At 36.2% G+C, this 26,060-nt stretch overlaps 2 protein-coding genes across 8 annotated transcripts in view; one reads left to right on the top strand and one right to left on the bottom strand.

Annotated features, from left to right (window-relative positions):
* LOC127844465 (N-acetylgalactosamine-6-sulfatase-like) overlaps positions 1 to 17,969 on the bottom strand; it is a 26,236-nt gene extending 8,267 nt beyond the window's left edge. Inside the window, exons 1-7 of the mRNA XM_052374710.1 lie at positions 17,846 to 17,969; positions 11,353 to 11,476; positions 10,380 to 10,454; positions 9,445 to 9,547; positions 4,681 to 4,824; positions 3,685 to 3,751; positions 2,231 to 2,358 (exon numbers count right to left, since the gene is read on the bottom strand). Of these exons, the coding sequence (XP_052230670.1) occupies positions 2,231 to 2,358; positions 3,685 to 3,751; positions 4,681 to 4,824; positions 9,445 to 9,547; positions 10,380 to 10,454; positions 11,353 to 11,476; positions 17,846 to 17,965 (761 nt within the window). The 5' untranslated portion in view covers positions 17,966 to 17,969. The remainder of the gene's footprint in view (positions 1 to 2,230; positions 2,359 to 3,684; positions 3,752 to 4,680; positions 4,825 to 9,444; positions 9,548 to 10,379; positions 10,455 to 11,352; positions 11,477 to 17,845) is intronic.
* Positions 6,542 to 26,060, top strand: LOC127844476 (uncharacterized). Of its 7 annotated transcripts, none has more exons than XM_052374729.1 (4): positions 19,208 to 19,242; positions 20,122 to 20,486; positions 24,217 to 24,377; positions 24,774 to 26,060. In XM_052374729.1, the coding sequence occupies exons 3-4, from the start codon at positions 24,225 to 24,227 to the stop codon at positions 25,794 to 25,796; spliced, it is 1,176 nt and encodes a 391-aa protein (XP_052230689.1). In that variant the 5' UTR covers positions 19,208 to 19,242; positions 20,122 to 20,486; positions 24,217 to 24,224; the 3' UTR covers positions 25,797 to 26,060. The 7 variants fall into 7 exon arrangements, with proteins under 7 accessions (XP_052230693.1, XP_052230688.1, XP_052230687.1 ...); XM_052374732.1 differs by having other exon boundaries at positions 19,225 to 19,242; positions 20,318 to 20,486; XM_052374733.1 differs by lacking the exons at positions 19,208 to 19,242; positions 20,122 to 20,486 and adding an exon at positions 6,542 to 6,729.

Genomic DNA, 26,060 nt, shown 5'->3' with positions numbered 1-26,060 from the left:
CATGATCAATGTACCTATGAAGTTTCATGATCCTAGGCATAAGCGTTCTTGAGTTATCATCCGGAAACCATTAAACAATTTGGGTCACTGTGACCTTGACCTTTGACCTAGTGACCTGAATATCCATAGGGGTCATCTGCGAGTCATAATCAATGTACCTATGAGGTTTTATGATCCTAGCTAGGCATAAGCGTTCTTGAGTTATCATCCGGAAACTATTTTACTATTTCTGGTCACCATGACCTTGACCTTTGACCTAGTGACCTGAAAATCAATAGGGGTCATCTGCGAGTCATGATCAATGTACCTATGAAGTCTCATGATCCATGGCAAAAGCGTTCTTGAGTTATCATCCGGAAACCATTTTACTATTTCGGGTCACCGTGACCTTGACCTTTGACCTAGTGACCTGAAAATCAATAGGGGTCATCTGCGAGTCATGATAAACGTACCTATCAAGTTTCATGATCCTAGGCATAAGCTTCTTGAGTTATCATCCGGAAAGCATTTTACTATTTCGGGTCACCGTGACCTTGACCTTTGACCTAGTGAGCTGAAAATCAATAGGGGTCATCTGCGAGTCATGATCAATGTACCTATGAAGTTTCATGATCCTAGGCATAAACGTTCTTGAGTTATCATCCGGAAACCATTTTACTATTTCGGGTCACCGTGACCTTGACCTTTGACCTAGTGACCTGAAAATCGATAGTGGTCATCTGCGAGTCATGATCAATGTACCTATGAAGTTTCATGATCCTGACATAAGCGTTTTTGAGTTATAATCTGGAAACCATTTTACTATTTCGGGTCACTGTGACCTTGACCTTTGACCTAGTGACCTCAAACTCGATAGGGGTCATCTGCGGCGAGTCATGATCAATGTACCTTTGAAGTTTCATGATCCTAGGCCTAAGCGTTCTTGAGTTATCATCCGGAAACCATCTGGTGGACATACGGACGGACCTACATGTGCAAAACAATATACCCCCTCTACTTTGAAGGGAGGCATAATAATAAAAATAAATATTTGTGTTTTATAACCATGTTTAAAAAAAATTGGGGGGGGGTCGGGAGGGTTATAGTGTGAGGGTGTGGTCATTTATTAGATGAAATTCCAAAAAAAAATGGGGGGGGGTGGGGATTCTGGGGGGGGGGGGGGGCAATTTTAGCATAATTTAATAATTTGACCTTGAGAGTCAATGTCATTTAAATGTCAAGGTAAAATTCAACTTGCCAGGTACAGTACCCTCATGATAGCATTAAAGTATTTGAGGTTTGAAATCAATAGCCTGCACAGTCCCCTTATGATAGTTAGTAAGTGTTGCACGTATGAAAGCCATAGCTTTGATATTTAGGGAATAAAATGGACCTAAACACAAAACTTAACCAAATTTTCAATTTTCTAAGTACATGTATAAAAAGGGCACCTAATTCTGTCAAAATGCATGCCAGAGTTATCTTACCTTGCCTGCCCAGTCCCCTCATGATAGAAAGTAAGTGTACCAAGTTTGAATTCAATAGCTTTGATACTTTATGAGAAAAGTGCACCTAAACACAAAACTTAACCGGACGCCGACGCCGACGCCAAGGCGCTGACAATAGCTCATATTTTTTTATTTTTTTTAGATGAGCTAAAAAGAAATTGGGTAGGTCTTTTCGGGTTTCATTCTAAAAATATTGCCATACGTGTACTGTTGTAACGTGACCAGACCATCGCCAAAAATCTCAACATTTTTTTCTTCGCTGATAGAACTTTTTGTCCCTCAATTGGTGAGCTACAGGAAACACTTAATTCACCTTCCCCGAGGTTTCTAGGCCATCATAACAATGTCATATTAAAGACCGGAAAATATATTACTGCTCGCAAGATCACATAGTTCAGAATGATTAACGCCACATTCTTGGAAACTTAGTCTCATTAATGAGCGTAAAATGTCGTCCCCTTGTAGCCTCTGCGGATTCTTTCAGCTTTTATGTTGTTTTAAAGGCAGTCTCATCTTAACAAAACCCCAGTTTAAGCGGAAAGTGCCGCCCCTGATTAGCCTGTGCAAACTGCACGCCTGCGCGACCTGCACAGGCTAATCTGGGATGACACTTTACGCACATGCATTGAGCCCTATTTTCCCGGAACGTGGCCTATTTGATGCAGAAAGCCCTATTTTCCTAAAACAATGCCCATTTTGCCCGATTTTCCCAGAACTCAATTGCTCAAGGCGTGTATACGTACATGCCCCTGCGCGACCTCCCCAGGAAGGGCTTGGAGGCGTAGAGCGGTTCGTGGGTGGCGTCCACAGCCCAGTAAAGGAAGAACGGTGCGCCCAAGGATGTCTGCGCCTCGAGGAACGTCAGGGCTTCCTGTGTGGGACCAGTAAACGGTAAACGTGAGGGTTAAGTAAAACTGTGCGGTATTCATAATCGATTTAATTATAGTTGTATAAACACTTTTTCCAATGTGTACGATGGCATGAACGAAATATAAAACCGTGGTTTGAAAGTGGTGTGTATTACCGCCCCGTTGACGACCGCAAACAAGCGCAGTAAAATTCACTAATTTTGGGTGTACATGTATTTCTTAACCAACACAAAGTGATAAAATGATGGCTATCATGTATTTATAAGAATAATACGATAAGTGTTAATTAAAGAATGAGAAGTGTATCCTGTTGCTTACTCAGTCCTAAGAAACACTCGCATATGAGAGCTTCGAGTGTTCAAAGAATCGAACGTATTCGGCAGTAAAAGTAGATACTTCATGATAACGGAAGAACACGCATTTTATTTCACATAAATGTATATACATACTGTTTCTAAAGTTTTAAGTAAATACAATGTCTACTTTATAATTTCAAAACAATACGTTTTTAAGATGGTTTAGATTAAATTTAAATAAATTCGTCCACTATATCTTTTTGTATGCATATAGATAAGTGTGCTAAAGAATCCGCCCTGTGATTGGACGTAACATCTCGATTAATATAATGCAACTTTTGAATCATGCAGGTTACTCGATGTATCGCTGCGCGTTTTGTTGTTGTTCAAAACATGTGATTTGTATTTCTTATGTTTCTATGTAAAGATTTCATATAAAATCGTTGTTTTAACGGTTTTTGTAACGTATTGTATCGTTTATTGTTTTACATCACCAAATCAACTCGTGCGATACCATCCACTGGGGCATCGCAGTCATTTAACCCATTTATAACTAGCCTCTAGAAAAACGGCCTCGGCAAAAAGCGTAGACCCAGATGAGACGCCGCATGATGGGACTGCGCTGATTGCTTAAAGAAGTTATACTCTAAATATAGAAATAAATATACTAGACATCCCTAATTTTGGAAACAAAGTGATCAAAGGATGGGAGAGTCCACTAGGCATAAATGGGTTAATGTTCCGCATGTATATACTTGAAGGCGTTTACGTTTATATTTACTGTGTGTAGGGCATTATTACAACTTCCAGCAGAGCCGTATATAGATATGTAATAAATTATAATTATATAAATAATGAAACTCAAATAAACCACATTCCGGAAAAAATCATTGGATATCTAATACAAATAATGCTAGTATTTTTGAATACCTAATACAATTGAAACTGAGTCGAGTATTTTATTTGGTATCTGATACATAATAATATGAGTATTTCATGTTTATCTGATACAAATTAATCTGAATCGATTACCTGAATATACAATTGCGTGAGATTTGACTCTCCGGACTGTGTATCAATAAGGAAATCTTGAAAGAACCTGAAACAAACCTGAACCATAGTATTCAGCATCGTCGACATATACAAGAAATAACGCATGATATATGATATTATAATTGAGCCGTGTTCTGAGAAAACTGGGCTTAATGCATGTGTGTAAAGTGTCGTACCAGATTAGCCTGTGCAGTCCGCACAGGCTAATCAGGGACGACACTTTCCGCTTGTATGGTATTTTTAGTTTCAAGGAAGTCCCTCTTTACCGAAAATCAAGTTTAGGCGGAAAGTGTCGTCCCTGATTAGCCTGTGCGGACTGCATTATGCCCAGTTTTCTCAGAACACGACTCATTTATACTTTAACCGATTTTTAAACATCCGAAAGATGATGCTTACACCATTATGAAAACGACAGCACGTGTTACTAAAACGAGAGGAAAACCAACATATTTTTTAAAGTTCTCTGCATGTTTCAGATGGAGAACTCTAATAATTTAACACGCTGTTTAAGTGTGGATGATTCGGCCTACTGAACATTAGTCGCCGGCATGAAACAAATCACATCGCACACAGAACGGCCTTCACCTCTGTAACAACGTGAATTGAATTATGATCTGAATGAGAAGAAAGTACGAGTTATTATCTAATCCTTGTGAAGAAGCATGTTCGGCGCGTCTTTGTTATCATTCATCTGAACGGCAATACAAACCGTCCGCGATTTTGTTTGCGCGGATCTTCGGCGTGACTTTCTTACAGCTCTGAAATACAATAGATACCTTCCCACCATTACCGCGCCTTGAATATGGGGATCTTTGAGAGTCCTTGTTATCGACATATCTTCTCTCAAATACCCGTATATGAATTCGGGGATGTTCGGAGTGCAAATGTTTTTTGTAAGACTATACATTCCCGCCAATTCATTTAAATCTTTATAAACGAAGATATTCGGCATTAATCATAAGACTATATTAATACCTTCCCGCCATTTCCGCATCTTTGTATACGGGGATGTTCGGCGTTACTTTGTTGTCGTACGGTCCGAAGTGGCAGTTCGGGGAGCCAAACCACTCGTGGAACCCGTGTTTCAGCGGGTGGTACTGACGCTGCTGACCCAGGTGCCTGAAACATACCGTCCCGACGTCATGTATAATATAAACCATGTTCTGGGGGGGGGGGGGATTGGGCTTAATACATTTGCGAAAAGTGTCATCCCGGATTACTAGTAATCTAAAATCCAATCTTTGCGGAAAGTGTTTCCCTTGATTAGTCTGTGTTGACTGCAAAGGCTAATCTTGGACGACACTTTACGCACTTGCATTAAGCTCAGTTTTCACAGAGCTATGCTCACATGTTACTCACCATGGTGAGAGAGCTCCATAATAACACTTTTGTCAAACGAAAATATAGATTAATCAATATTGTTGTTCTATAAAAAACATACAATTTTAATGACTTATAATTAAAGTAAATAGTGAATGACATTTTACGTGGAAGCATTTTAATTATAAAGAATTCTCGACAATAGGTAGGAAATACACAAACGCGCATCTTATCGATCATTGAACTTTAATTCAATTAAAACCATAAACGAAATGCCATGACAGTCTTGTTGATACGACAGGTATTAAATGTGTTACTACAGCTAAATAGACATTTAGTACTTATTCAAACCAACATCATGTTGTGCATGTTGTGCTAAAACACAAACGGCATCAGCTATGCACGGCTTTCAAACAAAACTTAAAACAGCCATAAAATTACTGGATGCATGGAATTTATAGCGCATGTTCGAATGTATGTGTCACTCGAACGATTTGATTGCATGAGTTGTCCAAATAACGAATTTTTATTTAAAAAAATAAAAATATCTTTGTTTTTGTTGCAGTTTTTGTCGATTGGTAAGAAAAACATATCACATCATACTTCGTATTATTCAATAAACATATTAAACAACAAGATGTGTTTGTGAAACACAATGTCCCCCTATATGATGTTTGACCTTGAAGGATGACCTTGACCTTGTGAAGGATGACCTTGACCTTTCAACACTCAAAATGTGCAGCTCCATGAGATACACATGCATGCCAAATATCAAGTTGCTATCTTCAATATTGCAAAACTATTCATAAAATAAGCGATTTGGGCCACATATATTTGACCTCTGACCTTGAAGGATGACCTTGACCTTTCACCACTCAAAATGTGCAGCTCCATGAGATGCACATGCATGCCAAATATCAAGTTGCTATCTTCAATATTGCAAAAGTATTTATAAAATAAGCGATTTGGGCCACATATATTTGATCTCTGACCTTGAAGGATGACCTTGACCTTTCACCACTTAAAATGTGCAGCTTCATGAGATACACATGCATGCCAAATATCAAGTTGCTATCTTCAATATTGCAAAAGTATTCATAAAATGAGCGATTTTGGCCACATATATTTGACCTCTGACCTTGAAGAATGACCTTGACCTTTCACCACTCAAAATGTGCAGCTTCATGAGATACACTTGCATGCCAAATATGAAGTTGCTATCTTCAATATAGCAAAAGTTATTGCAAAATGTTAAAGTTGGCGCAAACAGACCAACAGACAGGGCAAAAACAATATGTCCCCCACTACTATAGTGGATGACATAAAAACATCCACATAAATGCATACAAAAAGCATGCATTTTCCCACTAAACATGTAGTGGCTTCACAAACAGACAACAGTATTTGTGAGCTTCAAAGTAAGTTCTTACTTCCGATAAGTACTTGACAAAACAATGCGATCGTAAATAGCATGCAAACAACTGTTATGAATCATTATATTAACGGACTTTACTGATGACATATATTTAAATAAATATAAATGTTTAAATTTAAGTGTTTGTGTTTTTAAAGTGTTTTTAATTTAAGTCTTTAAGTGTTTAAATAATGTTCTTTGTCTAGGAAGTGAAACGGCATTTCTCGCGTATGAATACGTGGAACAGAAAATAATGGCGCTGAATTGAAGAATTTCTGCTTAGAATTAAGGTAGGTCGTTTACATTTCGTATGTTGCGCATGTTTATTTTCACCTATGATAAAGGGGACCTAAATTGTGAACAACGAACAAGGTGTAACCTATAGCGTTCGAGTCACTACTGTCCGTGCTATAATTCCCCATTTTTTTTTGTTATGTTATGGAAGCTTATCAAAATACTACGGATGTCAACGAATATCCGAATATTCGGTCACGCACCGATTATTCGAATACTATTTTCCGAATCGAATATTCGAAAGAAAAAGAATTAATCAAATCGAGTAATTTCAAACACTTTGTATTCGTGAAATTTGCTTAAAACATTGTTAAAAGAAGTTGTTCCTGGTGTCATAGTGTTCATTCCGGTAGGCGCCCCGCTAATTGCCTACCTTTAAGAAACTTTAATTGACCAAAGACTGTCACTTTGTGTCAAAATTATGATAGGTGCAAATCGCGTCGGCAATTAAAACATCGATCGCACTTGAAAAGTATTTATTCAAAATGCCCTGAAATAACTCCATAAACGTAATATTTAAACTATAACCCGGGGGGGGGGGGGGGGTTATAGTTTCCATTTCCATTAGAACAATGTGTTTGATCATTGATATATTAATAGTGACTGACAGCCTTTTCTCTAAGTGTATGTCTCCATATATTACAATGGTTATAAGTCAATAAATACTGTAATAGATTTACTGTTCGAAATACAAGGGATAGTAAGATGTTATAAAAGATATGACGAGTTCTTTGGGAAGTTACCACTTACAACATATTTAATTTAATCATGCAATACTTTAGAGTTTATTACCAGTTTGAGATATTGGATTTAATACATGATGGTGTCTGATAAAGCAGCGCAAACTAGTATAAATTACAAGCGCGATGCTTGTGCCTTGACATGGTTAATTGATTGTGTACACGATTCTGTCAAACAAGAAAAGGAAGACTAATAAACATTAGTAAATCACGCATATTTATATACTGGTTATTACAAACGGGAAACTGTTGAAAATAGAAGGAACACTGTTCACAACAAAATTAAATAACCAAAAGTAGAGAATCTCGGTAAAACAAATGTTTAGAAGGTAATTATATTTTGAACGAGAATCGGGAAGGATTCAGGAAAAACATTTCTGGATGTGCCATATATTTGTCCTTCAATATTATATTGCTATTAGACAATAAAATACACTTGCAAAATTTTGAAAATCTAAATAACATAGTAAGAGTGCGAATAGATAGACATATTGATCTTGTTCCACCGTTTTACAATTACGAATGAACCCACACTTAAAACAGTTATACTATCATAAACATTGTTTTCTTTGTAATACAACCATTACGAATATGTTTATATTCAACACGTGTAATATAGCTTTGTGAGCGATTTCATGGGCTTCCTTTTGTTTAACTGCATAATCGCGTTACGTTATTTTGCAGAAATAACGTTACGTGTTCAGTAACGTGTTACGCGTTCAGTAACGTCACTGAATAAAAACAACTGTCCGGTGTAAAAATGACATTGACGTCAATATTTAATTTCTTTGCTTCTTTAAAAGCATGCGGTAAACAAGATTCTTCAGACAACCCAAATATAATCACATATTTAACATAAAGGACAATTACACCCACACATTTTAAACATCCTTTTAAATAGTGGCAGGAAGTTTTTGCATTTATAACGACTTATAATTGACGCGAGACTTATTATTCATGTTTTACACGTATTTGTGTCCCCTCTCCCAATTCTTAGCAGTAAACTGCTTTACATATAATTAAAGTTTTGGTTTTAAACAAAATCTGTGATCAGAGGTGCACAAAAACGTCCACAAAACACAGGTTCCAACATTCATAGGCCTGACTAAAATAAGCAGCTGCCACAGACAGTGTACCCCCTCCCCCATCCCGCCAAGGGCTCATTTTTTTTAAAGGACATAAGATGAATTTACGAAGTTAAAAAAGGACTTAATGCAATCACATTGTCCTGGCTGTCTGCCCGGTCAACGTAACATCACATTGTCCTGGCCGTCTGCCCTGTCAACGTAACATGTTATCATTGTGTTTATTCTTGATTATGTAAACGTTAGAAGAAAATCGCATGCAAAATGTACGAGCTGTGCAAAAAGGCTTTTAAATGTATTCCAAATGCCTAGAACTCCTTAAAACAACATCACCAAACTTTGACTATTTGCACTGAAGATAACAAAAATCGAATGCATAATATAGGAGGAGTTGCGCACGGAAGCGTTTATATATTTTTTATAAATCAAAGACACTAAATTCCTCAACGCGAACACAATCACGAAACCTTTGCATCATGCGTAGTTGCACGAGCAATATTATGCTGTAAAGGTTTGACGAAAATCTCACAAACATGTAGGAGCTTCGCACAGAAGCTTCAACGAAAAATTATCGTGTAATTTTAAACAAAAGACAATAAATCCTTCAAAAATAACGCAAATGTGAAACATTGACGAGTCGCTTTTTACTTCCATTTTACGCGCAAACTTTGAACAAAGCAGACCGCCCATGTATCATGGAGATATATGTTTTGGTAACAAAATCTAAAAATGTATGAGCGTGAAGAACAGGGCTGATCAGTAAAAACATGTTTCAACGCCGAGGCTTGGACTGCCAATGAAACGCTTGCTTCCCGTATTTTAACATTTTTAAGATTTTCATCATGCAACCACTACCAACGAAAAACAAAACAGACTCAATGTTTACCATTTTCCAATGATTTTATTTCTATAGCCAGCCTCTTTAAGAATCTCCGGAAGTAGAATCTCATAGTCTGGGATGCCCCCCATGATCTCTTGCGGTGTGTACGCTGAAAAAGCGCATGTATGAGTATAATTAAATTATTTCCAGCCTTTTAAGGGCTAACGATGTGGTTTCAAAGTGTTATAGCAGGTAGTATGAGTTGTTGAATCTTTATCAAAATATTTCGGATTATACGCTCATTCTAATGGTCTGACACGTGCAACATTTGAAACAATAATCTAACGGTTTCGACTGTATTTTATGCACAATGCCCTATATTTAATGTAAAAAAGGTAATCTGCATTCTTTGCACATGTGATGACACATTTAAACTTTGAAGCCGAAAGAATTAAGGTTATGACAGACCTCTTGACCTGTAACAGTGAATTTATGATAAGACCCACAATTGATGGCGTAAATAAAAAGTGATTAAACAACTCAGATATACAAGTAAACGTTAAGAAGATAAGACAGATAATTAATGAAAGATGCATCCAATAAAGCAAGGGAAATACACTCTGAAGCAGTTCTAACTTAAGTTTGTCCGCTGAAAAGGAGTTACCACACTTGAACTTTTGATTTCCTTTCAGAATTCTAAATTCATATTGTTCCTTTTTGTCACTTAACTTTTTAATACAAACTTCATGTGGCTATGAAATGATAAACACCAATTTTCATGTCACCGATTATAAGCATTTAGCTTTATAATTACAATGTCTACACTTTATTTAAGTTTTATCAACTGTGTTATGTTCAATAAAAAGAACATTTTGTATTATACTTTGATTGCATATAATTAGTAACAAATATGCTTAAAATAATGCTGTATTTTCAAACGTTTTAGGTTGTACAATTCAAATAAAATTATTACCGGTACAAACAATTACAAGCATTTTTACCATTCCTTGCATGGTCATTTGATGTGTAGAAACCATTTCGTATGGGAAGCCTTCCAGATAACAAAGCTGCCCTTGCTTTAAAACAATAAAAAAAATACTGTTTACATATATTAACACACATTAACCTAAACAGATTAATATGAATCAATAAATAAACAAAATTTCTATATTAATATGTGTCCTGTTCTGTGAAAATTGGACAATATGCATGTGCGTAAAGTGTTGTCCCAGATTAGCCTGTGCAGTCAGCATAAATCAGGGAGGATACTTTCCACTTAAATGGTATTTTTCTTTTAAATGAAGTCTCTTTTTAGTTTATACTGAGATCTAGTTTAAACGGAAAGTGTTGTCCCTGATTAGCCTGTGCAGACTGCACAGGCTAATCTGGGACGACACTTTATGCGCATGCATTAAGCCCAGTTTTCTCAGAACACAACTCATATTAATATAAGAGGAGTCAAGTCAAATGTTACAGATAGTGCCAGACCATGTATGGGCAAACATAAAACAAACACAAAGTTACAGTATAGTAGTGTGCAGACTGCACAGGCTAATCTGGGACGGCACTTTACGCAGAAGTATTAAGCCCAGTTTTGTCAGAACAAGGCTCATATTATTATGGACTACATAGTCCACTCTCATGGAATTTTTAATTTAAAGGAAGTTTCTTATAAAAAAAATCCTGTCCAGGCTGAAGGGCTCATCCCAGATGAGCATGTTCAGTCCTTTACACACAAGCATTAAGTCTAGTGTTCCCAGAGCATAGCTGAAATGTTTATTAGTTAACAACTGCAAATGGTTGCATAATTTAATTGATCTACTTCAAAATCTTCAACAAACAATCTTGGAAAAGGTGGAGCAATCTTTGCACTTGTATTCAATATTGGATGAAACTGAAATTTGTTGAGATGAAATCAATTTTATATATATTTTGAATGGAGACTTTTAAAAATTAAAACTTGCAAAAACATACATGGAGAGCACAGTGGGTTAGCTGAGTAGAAGCTTGGAAAGATCATGCCTTCCTTCGCCAACTGATCCAGGTTGACTGTCTCTCGGTTGGGTTCACCAAACACTCCCAAGTCACCCCATCCCATCTGGAACAAAACTTACGGCATTGATGCTTAAATACTTCTTTTCAATACATGAATCTTAAAGATACTTTAGTGTAGACAGGCATTAAACTGATAACAACATAGTTATGTGTTTTGTAGTTATTGAATAATGGTACTACTTATGTGAACCATGACCCATATATAAAGCATAATCAATTACTATTACAAACTGTTATATTGCAAAAAATAAGCTTAGTCAGTTTAAAGTTTCTCTAAGCCCAGAATTTCAAATTCAAATATACTTGCATTTTCCCCAATAGAAGATACATTCATTCAAAAGTCCACATGTGATATTCTACAAATCCAAATTGACATGAAATTATATAAATTAAACAAGATTAAAATGTAATATCAAAATCTGATACACATTTTAAGACATCTAAAAGGACAAAGACTTATATTGGACATTGGAAATTTCATTTTATAAAATAATGTGTCTATATGGTTAAGTAAAAGTTATGAATGTCAAACAGTTCAACAAGTTTTGTTATTTGACAAGTAGTTTCTTCATTAAAACAAGAGGGCCTGAAAGGCCCAAAGTCGCTCACCTGGTATAAAAAGAAACGACCTGTTCTTTGCAGCCCAAGATAGCAATGGAACAAATGTTCTAACCAAGTATCATGAAGAATGAAAAACAAATGGCCCCTTGGCGGCCATGTTTTCTTAACAGACCTGAACCATTTTTTAACTCTTCCAAGATATGTCCAAATTTCATGAAGATTGGGAAAAAAATAAGTCTTCTAGACTGTTAACATGTTGTCACTATATACATATAAAGAAAACTGCCCCACTCCCTGGCGGCCATGTTATTTCACTGATCAAGACCATTTTCAAACTTGTCCAAGACATCCACATAACTAATGTTTTGACAAAATTTCATGATGATTAGGCAAAACATGTGACTTCTAGAGTGTTCACAAGCTTTTTTACTATATAAATATAAGGAAAAAGACCCCCCCCCCCCTGGCAGCCATGTTATTTTACCGATCCAAACCATTATTGAACTCAACTGTCCTATCCAGGTGTGGTAGTGTGGTCTCCTTCGCTAACGCAAATGAACCGGTCACAGGACGGTTACAAGTTATGTAACTTTGTAGGCACTTATGTAATGCGGAAATATTTATTTGACAAACTCATATTTCCGGTCAGGATGAATATACTGACTGGTTGTAATTCAATTAACTAAAGGCGTTCATTCAGGGACGCCTAAATACACTCGAAGAATTTATTTATAAGTGAAAACCAATGCAAATTTAACAAAAATAACTAATTTTTATTCCAAGAACTTGGAAAATGAAGAACAATGACAGAAAATTAAGAACAGGTACAAGCCAAGTCTAAAGAATCTAAGTATCGTTACAAAAATGAACAACATACAGCAAATACCTTCATGAATGTAAAAAGAAGTTCAAAATCTGTCAAAAAAAACTGATATAAATATAAGTAACTGTTAGTCTAGAAAGTGCTTCAAAAATCTAGTTTACAAAATAGGTCTAATTTAATCTAAAGAACAATATTTATGGAGATTAGGAAACTTCAGTGAATCAAATGTAAAAATAAGAAAAATTTACTGCAGTTATTGAAATAGAATAGAGTCTTTCTAATTTAGAAAATGCCAAATACAAATCATCAAAATAATAAAAATAATTTAGAAAATAATGCCAAAATGTCTTGATGCTGGTGTTAAATTTTTTTTAGAGTTTAATTATTTCAAAATTCCAACCTTTTTCGAGAGCTGTTAACTTTTCAAGAAAGTATCAAGAGGTGTTTAAATCAGCCCAAACAGCTTATTTTATACAGTTCAGAAGAGATCAATGGCAGAGTAGTCAATTTTCCCTCAGAACAGTGCATTTATCAATGATCAATATCTTCCCAAATTCCAGAGCAGAACTAAAAATAGATTACTGAACCAGGTTAAACAAGGGAGATCAATACTGCATAAATACTGCAAAATCATGTACATGTTGTCTTTCTTTCAGTTATCTCTCAGTTGAAAGGCTTATCATAAGTGTTAATGACTAAAACAGTTGTGTTAACTATGAAAATTCTGTGCTATGAAAAATTACATAACACATTTAATGTCACATAATAATGAATTAATAAAACCAAACTTTACTACACAGGAAACCAATGTTCTGACCAAATTTCATGAAGATTGAGCAAACTACATGTAGAAAGTTAACAAGATTTTACTATAGTCATATATAGCCATATAGGGAAAAATGTCCCGCCCCTTGGCAGCCATGTTTTTCAAGCCAAGGTTACCATTTTTGAACTCATCCAAGATATCATTGGGACAAATCATCTGAGCAAGTTTCATGAAGATCGGAAAATAAATGTGGCCTCTAGAGTGTTAACAAGGTTTTACTATAGCCATATTAGGAAAAATGCCCCCGCCCCCTGGCGGCCATGTTTTTCATCCAACAGACATCATTTTTGAAATCGTCCAAGATATTATTGGGATGAATCTTCTGACCAAGTTTTATCAGGATCGGACAATAAATGTGGCCTCTACAGTGTTAACAAGATTTTGCTATAGCAATATATAGCCATATAAGAAAAAATGCCCCGCCCCTTGGAAGCCATGTTTTTCAAGCAAACGTAGCCATTTTCGAACTCATCCAAGATATCATTGAAACCAGTTTTCTGACCAAATTTCATAAAGATTGGACAATAAATGTGGCCTCTAGAGAGTGAACAAGGCAAATATTGATGTCGCACAACGCACGATGGACAACGGACGACAGACAAAAGGCGATCACAAAAGCTTACCATGAGCTAAAAATATGAAAACAACACTTAAAGGGCAGGGCTCGACACTAACGGTGGTCTGTTGACCTGGGGTCAGTAAAAAATAGGGAGGACCAGTGAAACTAGAAATTTGGTTGATCCATTAGACCAGTGAAAAATCCTGGCCAGCTTATTGTGAAATACTGGTGGAAAACCGTTTCGTCAATAAAACAACTTAATATGTTCATAATTTCATCATTATTTTATTGGCAAACCTCGAGACCGGGATAAAAAAGCAACAATTTTCAATTCCAATTTTTCTAGATTCCTGGATGACAAAAACCTGTTGTCGGATCAAAAAATTGATTTGCGATCCGCAAATGTCTCCGGACTTCGCCGTGATCGATACACAAATTAACATCAAATGTGAAGCGTTTGGATTGAGAAATAGTATTTATTATTTTGACAAAGCAGCAATAATCAGCATTTTAACGATCTTAGTACCATCAGAATATACTTGTTTACCGTGCGAATTTACACTGGATGGCGCCGATTAATGTTTTGATATTGCCCAAGAGTAAACGTGCGTATTTTCAAGATTACAAGTTTTTCGCGATGTGGAATATCATTCCGGGGTTGGTTGAACCTCCCCCTTAAAAACCTAAAAGAACCACCGCCTAAAAAAACTCATACTAATGAAGAGAAGCTTGAAGTACAGCGAAAATATGAAAAGGATATTAGAGACAGTTTAGTATATAGTATAGTTTTCTTTTCATAAATGAACAATACATTGTGGATAGTCCGGAAAGTAAGTTGAAATATACCGGTAGGTAAAATTACATAGAAATTATTGGACCACTTGAAATCTTGGAGGACCAGTAATTTCTGAAAGCTGGTGGTCCTTTGGGTCAGTAGGTAAAAAAAAGTTAGTGTCAAGCCCTGTTAAAGGGGCCTTTTCATGTTTGGGTAAATTGACAAAATTAAAAAAGGTTGTTTCAAATTCGCAAATTTTCGTTTTAGTAACGATATTTGTGAGGAAACGGTAATACTGAACATTTACCATGCTCTAAAATATCCATCATATGCATCTTTTGACGATTTAAAAACCCGAAAATTATAAAGCGTTGCAACGCGAAATGAATTAATAATTTTGACAGTTCAGTAAATCAGTTGTTGTCGTTATATATTGTGAAACAACGAGGATTGGTTATATGAGGTATAAAATGAACTGTTTTTGTGTCCAAAAGGATGGCCAAGTGGTCTAAGTGGGAGACTTTTTACTCCAGGACTCCAGGGGTCAGTGGTTCAAGCCCTGCTGAGGGTTACCTTTTTTTTTCTTTTTTACATTTTATTCTTGATTTTTTACTGGAGCTTCTTTTATCCAATATTAACATTTATCAATATAAAACGTTTAATGACAAACTTCAAAACATGCTAAAATCTTTGAAAAGGCCCCTTTAAAAAAGTTTGTGGCTACCTTTTTTAATTGTTCAGGTTAGTGCAAGTTTTGATCACTCCATTTAATAATTTGGCATATAAAAATTTTGGGTAGCCGGCTTGTATCGGCTTGAAAGCTGAAAATTATGCCTCTCATCATAATAGCATTAATTTTTGTAATTGCAATGTGTATGTTTAGATTGTAAGTGAAGCTTTTAATAATAATTTTCATAAAAAACATGATTGTATATGCTGTCAGTGAGTTTTTTATTGAAAAAAGTGCTTAAAATTTTAAAAAAGTCTCCTATTTCATCAAGAAAAGTACACTGATTCACAATCAATACATTTATTTGGGCCTTTTGCTGATATATTGGTGAATTTCGCATGCAATGATACCAGTTTTTGCCATGAAAGTTATGCGCAACAATAATTGGAGACGCAAAATCAGCTGTCGTCACTTAGACTAAAAATCATGCATTCCGACTTGACTGCGGCCAATTTAGTCACCGCTTTAAATGGCCATTTTAAGGCCTTTACCCCCATCCGAATGCACTAAAATTGCATATTCATTGTGGAAATAGTTGAAATCTCATGTGGAGAAAGTTTGAAAAAGATAGGACAAAGTTGAGTTCCCTTAAAGGTTACATTACACTAAATCATTGTGTATCCCTCCGTGGTCCATTCGAAAGTAGTGCCTATTTCTAAAGAGTTCCTTTTCTCTTCTTGAATATAAGCCATTTAACAATGTGAGACATGTCTTTTGTGGTTATTTGTAATATCCTGTATGTGTCTGGAGTACTTTGATGCCTTGGATTGGAAGCTAACTTAAAAGATGAACTTTTGAGGGTGTGTTTTCTATTGTGTGGGGCTTTTGTCGAAATTAGGATTCCGAAACACGTTTTTCTACGGTGGGTTCATTCGACAGCGATTTACTTTCTTAGAAGTTGCGAGACGGTATGTTTTTGATTGCAATTATTGGAAGATGACAGATCCATCTTTAAAATGATACCAGGTTCGGAAAAATTGATACGTCGGAAAGGCAAGAAAAATGCTGTGAAAGTTGTCAGTTTTATAATGGGACCCTATGGGAATCGGAATTAGTGTAATATAACCTTTACATTCAATGTTTAGTTCCAATATAGCGGGATATTCCGAATGTGCAATATACCAAAATCGCAACAAACAGTCCAATAAGTGATACCCATCCTGTCTAGTGTAATTGTAATAAAAACAACGAGGTGCTATGCATGACAGTTTGACCCTACTCCAATTAAGCTAAAAACAACGAGGTGCTATGCATGACAGTTTGACCCTACTCCAATTAAGCCGCGACAATTGACAAGTAACAAACTGCGCATGGACACATGCTTAAAAAAACATCGCAACAAACAGTAAAAGAGTTACCCATCTTGTCTTGTGTTATTGTAATAAAAACAACGTGTTGTTATTAATGACAGTTTGACAATACCCCATTACAGCGCCTGACAATTCACAATTCAGTTTAATCTGTGTATATAGGAAGAAAACAAAATACGGAAATGTGTACGGCCGCGCATTCCGTGTGTAACTGATGTAACTGTTCGGTAGATAGTGTACTGTAACCCGTACTTTCAGTCAACTGGATAGCCTCCCCTGCGTTAAAGTTTGCCATTGAAATTAATATAATGAGTATTGTTGTCGTAATGTTCTAGATTTTGTACTCTTAAACAGATGAATATTATCTTCGTTGTTTGCTATTGTCTTATTTAATAAAACTGTTATTGTTATGTTTTAGATTTCATGCTTCATATCAGATGTTTTATGTCTTGAATAAAAGTATCAAGAGTTTTTGTTAGTACTATACTCAATACTGACTATAGTAAAGGTGGAATGATAGATCGTTTTAGGTGTCCTGCTTTTTGGTCAAATGTCCCGAAATTTTTTATGGAATGTCCCGCTTTGGACCTAAAAAATTATGGCATGTATGATAAAATCAATTGAATAAAATAAACTGCACTAAACAATTTAGCCAGCCACAGAGTGTACCTCCCTAGATAACATCAAGTGGGTCGGTCGTATCTGTGTAAACAAACACTTTTTGCGCTAACTCCTGCACAAGGCTGCAGTGTTATCTTTTCACTTTAATACCACCACAAGTGTTTAAGCATTAAACGCCATCAGTCTAAAATAACTGATCAAACTTACATCATCCATAAGCATTATAATAAAATTCGGAGTTTTTGTTGTAACGTTACATGAGAAGCATGTAATAATAAACAGTAACTGGGATACAGTTTTCGTGGAGGCCGCCATTTTGAAAATCATGTGATACAAGTTAATTCACGTGATTAAGAAAAAGGTTACATTACATCAACTATTTTGCATTTGGCAATATAACAGTTGCAGCTAGAATGGTACGCGCTTTGTGCAACTAAACCGTCTATATGTACAGGTAAAGTATCATTAATATTCTATGTTTGGCTCAACTCAGAAGAATATATTTGAGCTACAACTTAGCTTCGAATGTCGGTCAGCCCACAAACAATCTCAAATCTCAGTTATACGAATATTAACACTATCTCTCTCAACACGAAACATGTAAGTAAACACCAAATCAAAAATGATAGTCGATATTCTTCTAAAAAATGAGCAAAAGCTTAAGTTAAGTAAGACTATTTAGTAAAGTCTGTTCTTGTTGCTAGGCCCTGACAATGACTAAGTACTTACATTAAAAATATAGGGGATATTTGTTGGACTCGGTGGATTATCGATTTTAATTCACGGGTGATCATAGAAAATATATTTGTTCTATGATCACGAGTGAACTAAAATCGATATTCCACCGAATCCAACAAATTTCCTTTTTATTTTATGCTTTATTTTCACAGTTTATGTACATTGTTAAAGAGTTTAACTATATAATTTCGCTGGGATAATGACGTCATTTCGTCAAAAGTGACGTCATTTCACAGCAAGCAGTGAAAATTATCGATAATTTTCACTGATAATTTTCACTGTTTGAAACAGTGATATTATCAGTTTTAATTCACTGATATTTCTCTATAAACCACCGGAAAGCATAAAATAAAACAGACTTAAACTCAGATTTATTTTTGTTTCTCAAACATAAATTTATATTACTCAAATGAGCGTAAGTCTAAAAAAGAGACAACTTCGAAATTTCAGTTTTGATCTCAGTTGTGTTTAACTTTGAGTCTCAGATAATACAAATATAAGAGACATTTTTTGTTTTACCTTTAATATTTCCTTTTATTTAATGGAATACTGCTTTAAGATCAATTTCGTATGAATAGATATATCAAGTATGCACTTGAAAGTGATTTTTAAGTCAATTGTTTGCATGAATATTTGGAAATTAGCACAATTTCGGATTTGAACATATAAATGTTTGTGTTGTTTAAACCTTATGGCAAAACATTTAATGCTCAGGCAAAACAATTCACTACAGCTTTGATACGTCCCTGCATGTACTGTGGTCAACATGTCTACGTCATCACTTGAAAATGATGTCATATGATTTTCTGGAATTTAAACTTTAACTTTACAGTGCTGTGGATGTTGCGGTATGTGTGGAATTTTCAGTAAGGCATTTACAATAATTTCATCTTCTGTATTAAATTTTAAAAGTTTTTAACAGTGGACGGATGTTTTTAACTACATTTAAACTTTGTATTACTGAATGATGTGACAGGCATGTTCTCATTTGTAACAAGTTATTAACTATTTTATCGGTTTAGTTATGCCGTTTATCACTTGAAAAGTTTTATCCTCAATGTATAAGCTTTAGATGTTTGAGACTGCCATTTTCTAATCTTAAATATATCTACTAGTATTTATATTAAAAATTTAATGTGTATATTAGTTATTTTAACCATACAATTATTTCCAAACTCATCTCAGCAAAGATGATTGAACTCAAATTTATGTTTTCAAGATTAAAAAATTGAACTCAAGTAATTTACTTAGACTCACTCGGCTCTTTAACAAATTCATACATATCTTGGGGATGGATGACTTACATACATTTCCATTAAAATCAATCAAATACGTTATTGGACGGTTTTAAAACGCCCCACTCGCTCACTCACTCACTCATACGCTCACTCACAGGCTCACTCACTCACAAGCTCACTCACTCACTACCTCACACACACGCTCACTCACTCACTACCTACCTACCTCACTCACACACACTCACTCACTAACTCACTCACTCACAGGCTCACTCACTCACAGTCACGCTCGCTCGCTCACTCACTACCTCACTCACTACTTCACACGCTCACTCATTCACTCACGTGCTCCCTCATTCTATCACTCACACGCTCATTCACTCACCCCTTCACTAACTCACTCACACGTTCACTCACTCACTCTATCACACACACGCTAACTCACTCATTCTCTCACTCACTAGTTGTCAGATACAGCCGTGATGCTGCTACTATCTCCTTCATCAGGTGGGTCCATATTAATCGGACGTTTCGGCACTGTCCCACTACGTCCTCCTATGGTGTGCCGACCGGAAGTGATCAATTTCCGGCCAGGAGATAGTAAGCCTCCGCTACACTTCCTCATCTGCCAGGTCTCGGTGGCCAGTCTCTAGTCGACTGCCCTGTGTCCCCCTATCCACTTCTCCTCTCTCTTCCGCCATAGCCACAAGGAAGCAGACTCCGTTTCACGTGCAACAACCGATATGGCCCGTTTCCGGACCTGTCCTGTAACCCCCAGTCTGCTGAAAGTGCGCCACAGTGATTGCGCTGGGAAACCTCTGCAGCCCACCTCCACTGGAAAACACCATGCCTTTCAGCCTTTCTCTGTGCAGGTATCTGTGAGGGCCTGGTACTTACTTAAGTGATTGGGTGGTTTTAAAACGCCTGACTCGCTCACTCACTTACACACTCACTCACTCACACTCTCACTCACTCACAGGCTCACTCACACGCTCACTCACTCACTCACACGCTCACCCACTCACTAAATCGCTCCATCATTATCTCACTCAAGCACACGCTCACTCACTCACTCAGTGTGTGGTCTGAGTGAAGTCAAAAAGTAATGTATTTTATACTTTTTAAGCAATTCTCTTAGTGTCACAAAATATAACGACAACAACACAAGTCTCCAAATATTTCAATCGTTTTAGGTTGCTTTACACTATGAGTATATCGATATGCTTTATAATTATCAGGTTTTTATATCGTCAAAAGATGCATATACCAAATGGATATTTAAGAGCATGGTAAATGTTCAGTATCACTGTTTCCTCACAAAAACCATAACTACACTGTAACAGTTACAATGAAAATTTGCGAATCTGAAACATTTTTTTTTATATTTAATTTTGTCAATTTACCAAAACGTGAAAAGGTCCCTTAAAGACTCGAAGACTGGTGGTTTATAACCGGTAGTCGTGCTGTATATGGCTGACAGTTTATCTTCCAACAAATCTGTGAACAGTATAAACTATTATTACATTACGAGTTCTTGAGGACAACCCAGCATAATTTAACATACCAGACAATGGATTTCTAATATGAACGTTTATATTTATGCCCCCTTCGAGGAAGAGGGGGTATATTGCTTTGCACATGTCGGTCGGTCGGTCTGTCGGTCCGTCCACCAGGTTGTTTCCGGATGATAACTCAAGAACGCTTATGCTTAGGATCATGAAACTTGATAGGTAGATTGATCATGACTCGCAAATAGTAAAATGCTTTCCGGATGATAACTCAAGAACGCGTATGCCAAGGATCATAGGTACATTGATCATGACTCGCAGATGACCCCTATTGATTTTAAGGTCACAAGGTCAAGGTCACGGTTACCCGAAATAGTAAAATGGTTTCCGGATGATAACTCAAGAACGCTTATGCCTAGGATCATGAAACTTGATAGGTACATTGATCATGACTCGCAGATGACTCCTATTGATTTTCAGATAACTAGGTCAAAGGTCAAGGTCTAGGTGACCCGAAATAGTAAAATCGTTTCCGGATGATAACTCAAGAACGCTTATGCCTAGGCTCATGAAACTTGATAGATACATTGATCATGACTCGCAGATGACCCCTATTGATTTTCAGGTCACTAGGTCAAAGGTCAAGGTCATGGTAACCGGAAATAGTAAAATGGTTTCCGGATAATAACTCAAGAAAGCTTATGCCTATGATCATGAAACTTCATAGGTACATTGATACTGACTTGCAGATGACTACTATTGATTTACAAGTCACTAGGTCAAAGGTCAAGGTCACGGTGACCCGAAATAGTAAAATAGTTTCCGGACGATAACTCAAGAATGCTTATGCCTAGGATCATGAAACTTGATAGGTAGATTGATCATGACTCGCAGATGACCCCTATCGATTTTTTAGGTCACTAGGTCAAAGGTCAAGGTCACAGTGACAAAAAAACATATTCACACAATGGCTGTCACTACAACTGAGAGCCCATATGGGGGACATGCATGTTTTACAAACAGCCCTTGTTTAGTTATAATTTTGATACAATAATATTTGGCAAGTTATTCCAAAATACTGTTGTATTTGGTTTTTATGGTTTATATCAGAAACTCCGAGAGTTAAAACGGTCAAAATATTAATGGGTTACTCTTCCGTCTATCTTTTTAATAATTAAATAAAGGGAAAATGAAACCTATCTGTTGGGGATGTGCGGAGGTGTATGTCTTTTTCGCAAAATATGCATATTTCTGCCAAGATCATGAGTGTACGTATTCATAATATTAAAGACACGTTGTCGAAAGTTTAATAGAAAAACGATTAAACACGAAGAAAGTAAAATGAAGTAATTGTAGGGTCCACAGGTGGTTTGCGTGTGGCTATGATATTCATTAGTGAAAACATCATTTTGAATGATAAATAATCATATTATAGTGAAAAATCAACTTTTCTGAAATAAAAATTCACGTTCAAATAAATATATAACAAAGTATTCAACTCGAAATCACCCGAAAACAGGATACCTTGGCTTGCTATATATATTTGATAGTAAAATTTATTTTTTCAGAAAAGTTGACTTTTTCGTTTTAATTTGATTATTTATCATTTAAAATGATGTTTTCACTAATTAATATCACAGCCACACGCTGTGGTAGGGTCGTGTATCCGGAATACAACAACTTTTTACGCGGTATATTTAAAATCTGCGTCCAAGTAACTTGATTGTCTGGCCATATAATAGCAGACCGCATTCATATGAATAACGCTAAGCAGCTATATCTAAGTGCACATCTGCACAAATAGTAGACCTTGTGTTTATACTGCGTTAAAAAAGCTGTTTAATGGTATTTGTAATATGACACCATATCTGGAAGAATGATAATTCATGAATTGTCTGACGGTTCCGATTTGTAAAGAAATCGATATTCAATTATTGCAAATCCCGACTAAAACTCGCGCAATTCATAAATTATGCAGTTTATCCAGGTACAAATGTGTTCCAAAATGGCTTCTTCTATCATGAAAAGATGCACGCTTATGAATTCCCTAACAATTTTTAGAAAATTTGTGTAAAACATTTTCAAAAAGTGCTTCCTATTGAGTATAATTCGCTCGTTTGTGAATGTATCTCCAAAACGAGTTTGACGGATTATGAAAGCGTTTCTGGTTTTGAGTGCACGTTAATGGGGATTTTGGTGCAATATCACTCAAACCGTTATTCTATAGCTCGGACTAGCGATTCATAAATACCGAACACTCAAGTTGAGTGTTCGGTATTTATGAATCGCTAGTCAACGGTCGATAATAATGCCTAATGCAAACGGACGATTACTCAGTCGTTAGTTATGAGGAGCAAATAATACTTCTGAAAGCTTTGGATGGACGATTCATACATCATGTAATAAGCACGGACATACGAAAAATACTACAGTAACGCACGGTAACGGAAGATATAAATACTTTTACGGCTGAAAATTATTCACGGACAGGCGAAACTGAATGATTTATTCATATGCACGGACGGACGATAGATGAAATGCAAATAAACGACGGAGAATACATACACGCAACACTTATTATTTCAACAATAACAAGAAAAACAACAAGAACAATATCAACAACTACCACTAGTAGAACTACTACCAATACTACTACTACTAGTACTGCTTCTATGACTACCACGCTACTAACTTGTTGGATTAACCCATTTATGCCTAGTGGACTCTCCCATCCTTCTGAATTGGATCAATTTATTTCCAAAATAAGGGATGTGTAGTATATTTATTTCTATATTTATAATATTTCTTACAGAAATTCCTTTAAGCAAACAGCGCAGATCCTGATGAGACGCCGCATCATGCGGCGTCTCATCTGGTTCGACGCTGTTTGCCAAGGCCTTTTTTCTAGACGATAGGTATAAATTCAATGTTGTACAATGTTGTGTCAAGCGGTTAGCAACTTTAAAGAACAGTTTTTATAATCTGCAAATAAAGAAAACACAATTTCCCTTGACGATTCCATTTACATTTTATTGCCCAACTCTCTTATTTCAGGATTATGTATTACTCTAAAGTCGTAACTTTTTAATGTCAGGGTTTAGAATGTCGGCATGCAAAGAAACGTCCTCAGTTTGGCGGATATTGGTTGTTATTCTGGCCAGTCTCTCCGTCTACCTCTATCTGTACTCGAACGCCTTCGGTGGAACACCGGCTATACGGGGCAATCTAAGTGATCTTCAAGTGAGTGATTCAAAGGTGATGTTTACATTATTTTGTCGTTGTCAATGGGGTTTGAGGACCAGTTTACAATTTTGTAAAATTATAATTTAAAGAAAAATGTGACTGTTGCAAAAACTAATGTTTGCATTACAGTTTAACGAGCATACTTACACTCTTGACTACGAAACATTCGTGATGTATATTCGTACCTGATGATCATCACTCGAAATTGGAAAAATACCATAACGAGTTTAGCAAATAATGTGTATAACCAACATAGCGCGATATTGTTGTGCTTGCACTGGTCAATGTTCGATCGCTAAGTACAGATATTAGTCTCTATTTAGAAAAAAATAAATACGTTGTAAAACCTTTTACATTGAATGTTATGCTCTACAATATGTTTGTTAGGGATAAAATTAATTTTTACAGTCGGTGTGGCGCGACCCGTCCGTATCCGGATCTTACTTTCTAAAGCAGATGGATAGGTTCCCGGAAGTACCGGCTCTTTATGAGACCACACCTGTGACCATTAGGGCCTCGGCTGCGACCCCGCCAAAAACGACACCGCTGTTCCTCGACAACGTTGACTATACTATACTGGAAATGTTCAAATTTCGTATTCTCGCAAACTCAACATTACCCTTGCTGACACTGTTTACCTCATGGAATACAAACCCAGAAAAAAATCTCGTTCATAAACTTACTCTTCTTAACTGGCTATCATTGCACCCTTACGTTATACCCGTGGTTTTCACTAACCAAAGCTCAATAATTAACGAGTGTAACCAGGTAGGCGTCACGGTGTTGCCACTTTCGGGCGTCGCAGCAGACGGAATTCCCGTGCTTAAGTACATGTATCGTGACGTCATAAACCTTTTTAATACGTCATTCTATGCTTTTAGCAATAGCGACATACTTTTCACTCAACTATTGGTCCATACGTTAGCTCAGATTATTAACTCAATAACGGAGGATATAAACAAGCCTGTTTTAATTGTTGGACGCAGAACTAACGTCAACAATGTCGCGTTAGAGGAAGGCTTATACTGGGAAAATATTACTAGAATTTCAAAAAGTAGAGGCCAACTGTTTACAGGGTGGGCGGAGGACTATTTTATTACTACGCCGTCGTATCCGTGGAATGAAGTCCCGGAGGTTGTGATAGGTCGGAGGGCTTATGACAACTGGCTTGTGTATAATGCGAGAAAAATGAAATACAATGTGATAGACGCTACCAATACGATCCTGGCCGTACATCAGACCACACAGGCTGGGAATTTTGAAGGCCATGGTCACTCTCATGAAGACTACAATGATAATTTATTAGTAAAAATATATAAACGTATAAAATATGAAACCGGTATAGTAGAGTGCATAGAAAGGTTTACTGAATATGAATCGAAACAATTTCAGCTAAAAACAAGAAAGGTGCCTGTGGCATGCAATGTGTGATTATTTTGTTAAATGTTTCCTTTGTAGTTTGTTGTTTATGTTATTGCGTGTATGTTCAACGTGGGTCATCATGTTCATATTTGGTTGTGACTTATTACATATTTAATGGTAATGTCATAATTAAATTGTGTACTATATTGTTATAATTATGATATGGCATGGTAATGGTCACACAACAAATACGAAGAAAAAAGGCACACATTATTATTTTAAAAACATGCTTGGAAAATCTTAAGTTCTTTGGAATAAAATGAGCATAATCAA

Source organism: Dreissena polymorpha, chromosome 9 (assembly GCF_020536995.1).
Source record: "Dreissena polymorpha isolate Duluth1 chromosome 9, UMN_Dpol_1.0, whole genome shotgun sequence".
Taxonomy (NCBI): Eukaryota; Metazoa; Mollusca; class Bivalvia; order Myida; family Dreissenidae; genus Dreissena; species Dreissena polymorpha.
The sequence above is the reverse complement of the archived record's forward strand: the minus strand, read 5'-3'. Positions and strand labels throughout refer to the sequence as shown.